Raw genomic sequence first — 4,539 nt, forward strand, 5'->3', positions numbered from 1 at the left:
AAAATATTGGGAAAGTTCTAAAATTTTATTATCTTTTGCAGATAGGAAGTACAATTTAGCACCACCTTCATCTCCTTTGGTTTGTTGTTTTCATATTTTAACTGGTTTCTGCACATCCAAAGGAACCATGCAACAATACAAGGAACGATTATTAATTTGGTATCTAACCATTCCATCCAACACCCCAAAAAATATTGCCAGCTGACTTTAAGAGTGTCAATATTAAGTTGTTTTAGTTTACCAGACCAGACCCCTTGGGAGAAGTTACAAGAGAAGAATAAATGATCCAGACTTTCCTCAGCTTTCCTGCACAGCTGACAGCAAGAGGGTCATTTAAGCCCTTTCATCTTCAAAATGTCATCAGTAGGAAGTAAGGATTTCCATAATCTCCAGCAGAAAAAGGACATGGAAGGTGTTAACCACTTCCCCCAAACCAAATTACCCCACTTGACAGGTTGCCATTTAAAAAGCTGTTGGTAGTTGAAAGCAGACAATTTTTGTGTGGAAGCCTGTTTAGTAATGAGTCTATCTTTCTGCCTATGAAAGATTTTAGTTTGCTTTACCCAATGCATTTGTTCTTTAGTTAGGATGGCATTCAACAGATTGCAATTTCACTGATTATCACTCCCGAATTCCTTCACTTTTGTCTTTGAATTGGGATTGGAGTTGTGAAGCTTCTCCCCATTCCATACCCACTTATCAAGCTAGAAATTAACTTGGCCTTCACCAAGCTCCCAGATAAATAGCTCCTCACCTTTGTTTCTAATTTCCAGAAGCTTAGACCACAACCTAGAATCACCCATCTTTTTTTGAGCCATAGTAGGATGAACTGCTCTACAATACTTCCCCTTCATAAACATAGCCCAAAGGCTATCTTGTGCTTTGAACTTTATCCATAGTTTGCATAAGTTGATGATACTGAGATGTTGAAAATCTTTAAAGCCTAAACCACCAACACTTTGGGGTTTACATGAATTGTTCCAAGCTAACCAATGGAACTGTTTTTTATGTCCAGCCCACAGAAATTTGCCCACAGAAATTTGTTGAAAATTATGGAACTGTTTTTTATGTCCAGCCCACAGAAATTTGTTGAAAATTTTGCCCAGCCTAATCTGAGTACCTTTCTTCATGCTAAACATTTGAAGAGCATAGGATGGAATGGAAGTTATGATGCTTTTAAGGAGGATAATTCTACCTCCATTAAAAAGGAAATAATTGGTCCAACACTGTAGCTTTTTCTGAATTTGATCAATAACTCCATTGAATTGTGTTTGTTTGGTTCTCCCGTTTGCTTGGTTCTCTTGGTTCTCCCTTTGAGTAATTGGACACCAAGATAGTTGATTGGTAGGGAAGCTTTGCTGAAGCCAGTGTACTGAGCAATCCAATGCCTAATATGTGGAAGAGTGTTTGAGCTAGTAAAGAATTAACATTTATGTTTATTAAGATGCATACCAGAAGTGATTTGGAAGTGTGTCAGTCCTTGGAAAAGAGCCTTCACAGCAGTTTTGGTAGCCTTGGAGAAAATGATAATATCATTAGCATAAGACAGATGACTCACCCCAATATTAGATCTATGCTGATATGTCATGTGAGGAGAAGAGGCAAACAATTGATTTAAAAGTCTAGAATGATAATCCATAGCAAGAATGAAGATAGTAGGAGACAGTGGATCTCCTTGTTTAATTCCCCTTGATGCAGAGAAGAAACCATGGCTTTTACCATTGATTAAGATAAAGTGATTATTAATACAAAACCATCTTTTTATCAAGATTATAAAGGGCTCAGAGAAACCCCTAGCAATTAAAGTGTCTAATATAAAATTCCAATTGATAGTATCATAAGCTTTCTGGATATCCAATTTCAGAATGAGATTGCTTCCTCTAATCTTTCTGTCAAGGTCCAGCAACAACTCCTGTGCCAAGAGAATATTATCAGAGATCTGTCTCCCTTTCACAAATGCTACCTGGTTATTGCTGATAAGTTGTTGGAGGTGAGGTTGGAGCCTGCTGTTAATAACCTTGCTGATAACTTTAGACAAGACATTTGTTAGACTAATAGGTCTGAAATCTCCCCACCCAGTCCTGGTAGAATTTTTGGGAATCAAAGTAATAGTGGAAGTAGTGAAGTACTTAGGGGGATTCATACCTTTAAAGAAGCATTGTACAACATCAACCACCTCCCCACTGATGATATGCCAAGTAGACTTGTATAATTTGGTAGTAAAACCATCAGGGCCAGCCACCTTTTGGTCATCAATAGAATCCAGTGCTGCTTTAATTTCCCCTTCCATAGGAATCTGAATAAGGTCCAAGCTTTGAGCATAATTAATGAACTCAGAGAAAAGTTCCACCTTGATAGGAGCTCTTTCAGTAAACTGATCCATAAAGATTTTCTGAAAATACTGAACAGCATCAGTGGCAATGTCCTCAGCATCAGTTACCACATTACCATTTGAATCATGCATGGAGAGGATTATGTTATTCTTCCTTCTGAAATTAATATTTCTATCACCATCAATGAATCTTGTGACAGCATTTTTTTTTTTCAGAAAACCTTCAGTAAAATTGGTGTGCATTAACAACTCCTCACTTGCTTTGTGCAGTTCAGCCTCAGAATTCAGACCCATTTGGAAATTCTTTTCCATTTTAATAACATTACTTTGAGCAGTGGTCAAATTCTCATTAATATTATCAAATTTTTCCCAATTCCACTTCTTGAGATGAGCAACCACCTTTTTTTGCAGAATCCACAGTTTTACCCAGGGATTAGAGTTCCCTTCAGCCCTCCAAACCTTACCAACTTCATCAACAAACTGAGGGTGGAGAGTACACGTGTTTTGAAATCTAAAAGGAGCATTTTATGGCTTTTCAGCATTTTGGATAGTACATAACAATGGTCTATGGTCAGAACCTGCCATAGCCAGATGAGTAATGATAGTGCAAGGGAAGGTCTGAACCCATTTAGAGTTCCCTAACAATCTATCCAGCCTCTCCCACATTGCACCTCTTCTCCAAGTGAAGTCAGGCCCTTGGTACCCCAAATCAAACAACTCAGCCTCAGAGAGAAAATCATTGAATTTGTTTAATGCAGAGATAGTGGGAGGTCTACCACATTTTCTTTCACCAAGAGGGGAAAGACAGTTTAAATCACCCCCCAAAATCCAAAAGGAGTTTATAGCTTTTCCAATCAGGATCAACTCATTCCATAAGGTGGCTTGGTTGCTGGCAAGGCAACTGGCATAGATGAAAGTGGCATAGCCAACTTGAGCTCCAATATAGAATTGTATGTGAATAAACTGAGAATGATCTATCAAAATAGACCAATGCAATTCAGCTCTAGCAAAGAGCCAAATTTTATTATTGGAGTTAGAAAAATGATCAAATTGAGGGAACTTTTTTTGAATTTTTTGGGAATTTTTAGTAACTAAAGGCTCAAGAAAGGCAAAACACCAAACTTTATGGACTCTCACTAGATATTTTAATCTCTTGAGAGAAGAGGGGTGAGCAATACCCCTAATGTTCCAAACAAGAAACTTAATCATTGAGAGAAGGTCCTCCCTTTCCCCTGGTCCTTGGATGATGATCCAAAGTAATTGGGCCCTCCAAAGGTTGTTTAAATTCTAACTTAACTTTTTTTTTTACTGCTTCTTTGAACTTGCCAATCTTTAGTTAGAACGTCATTTAAACTGTCAATTCTCTGGTCTTCAATTCTAGTTGGATTTATATTGATTAGGCTGTCATCAATCATAATATTTCCCTTCAAATTACTGTTAATGTCAATGGCTGCCTCTAGCTCCACAACACTACTATTGGGATTCATCCCAATAGTATTAACAACAGCATCATCTGTTTCAACTGCTGCCACTACCATTCCATCTGGTTCTACTGGTTTATGAATCTTGCTGAACCCAGCAGTTTTCCTTTTAGATGGAGGGTGTAGTTTATAACACCTTTCCACATTATGACCAGACATTTTACAATGTTGACAGTAAATTGGCTTTTGTTCCATTACAATTTGCTGCCAAAAGCCTTCTCCAGAAGTACCAATCCACACTCTTTATATATCAGGTAGGGAAATGTCCCTTTCAACCAAAACTCTAGCATCAACAGGTCTAGCCATATTAAAGGTAGGGGCATCAATTTTCAGTGGGCAGCCAAGCACCCTACTAATGTTGAAAAGAACATTTTGATGGAAGTATTGAATGGGTAGGTTGGGAAATTTAAACCAAATGGGAACTACAAGGGGTTCCTTTGAGGGATCAAATTCAGGTGTCCACTTCATTAACTTCATTGGAACACCATTAATAACTAGAGTTTGTTTGGCAAAAACCCTTGCATAGTCCTCTTCATTAAATAATGAAATTAACAGGTGCCTTCCATCAATTAGACCCAGCCTCCAAGCACCTATTAGTTTCAAATCCCCAAAGAATTTCCTTACCAAATCCATCTTAGGGTGGCCAAACTGGAATTTGCCAACCAGAGTGAATTTAACTGTCTCATTGAGCTCATTAATTTCTTGAGGGGAGAAGATAATTGCAGG

At 38.0% G+C, this 4,539-nt stretch overlaps 1 protein-coding gene across 1 annotated transcript; it reads right to left on the minus strand.

Annotated features, from left to right (window-relative positions):
• Positions 1-1,423: 1,423 nt before the first annotated feature.
• Positions 1,424-3,972, minus strand: LOC110028576. The gene is made up of 3 exons (XM_020730483.1): positions 3,642-3,972; positions 2,915-3,306; positions 1,424-2,812 (listed from the first exon to the last, which is right to left on the minus strand). The coding sequence occupies exons 1-3, from the start codon at positions 3,970-3,972 to the stop codon at positions 1,424-1,426; spliced, it is 2,112 nt and encodes a 703-aa protein (XP_020586142.1).
• Positions 3,973-4,539: the final 567 nt, after the last annotated feature.

Source organism: Phalaenopsis equestris, unplaced genomic scaffold (genome assembly GCF_001263595.1).
Source record: "Phalaenopsis equestris unplaced genomic scaffold, ASM126359v1 Scaffold000515, whole genome shotgun sequence".
Classification (NCBI taxonomy): domain Eukaryota; kingdom Viridiplantae; phylum Streptophyta; class Magnoliopsida; order Asparagales; family Orchidaceae; genus Phalaenopsis; species Phalaenopsis equestris.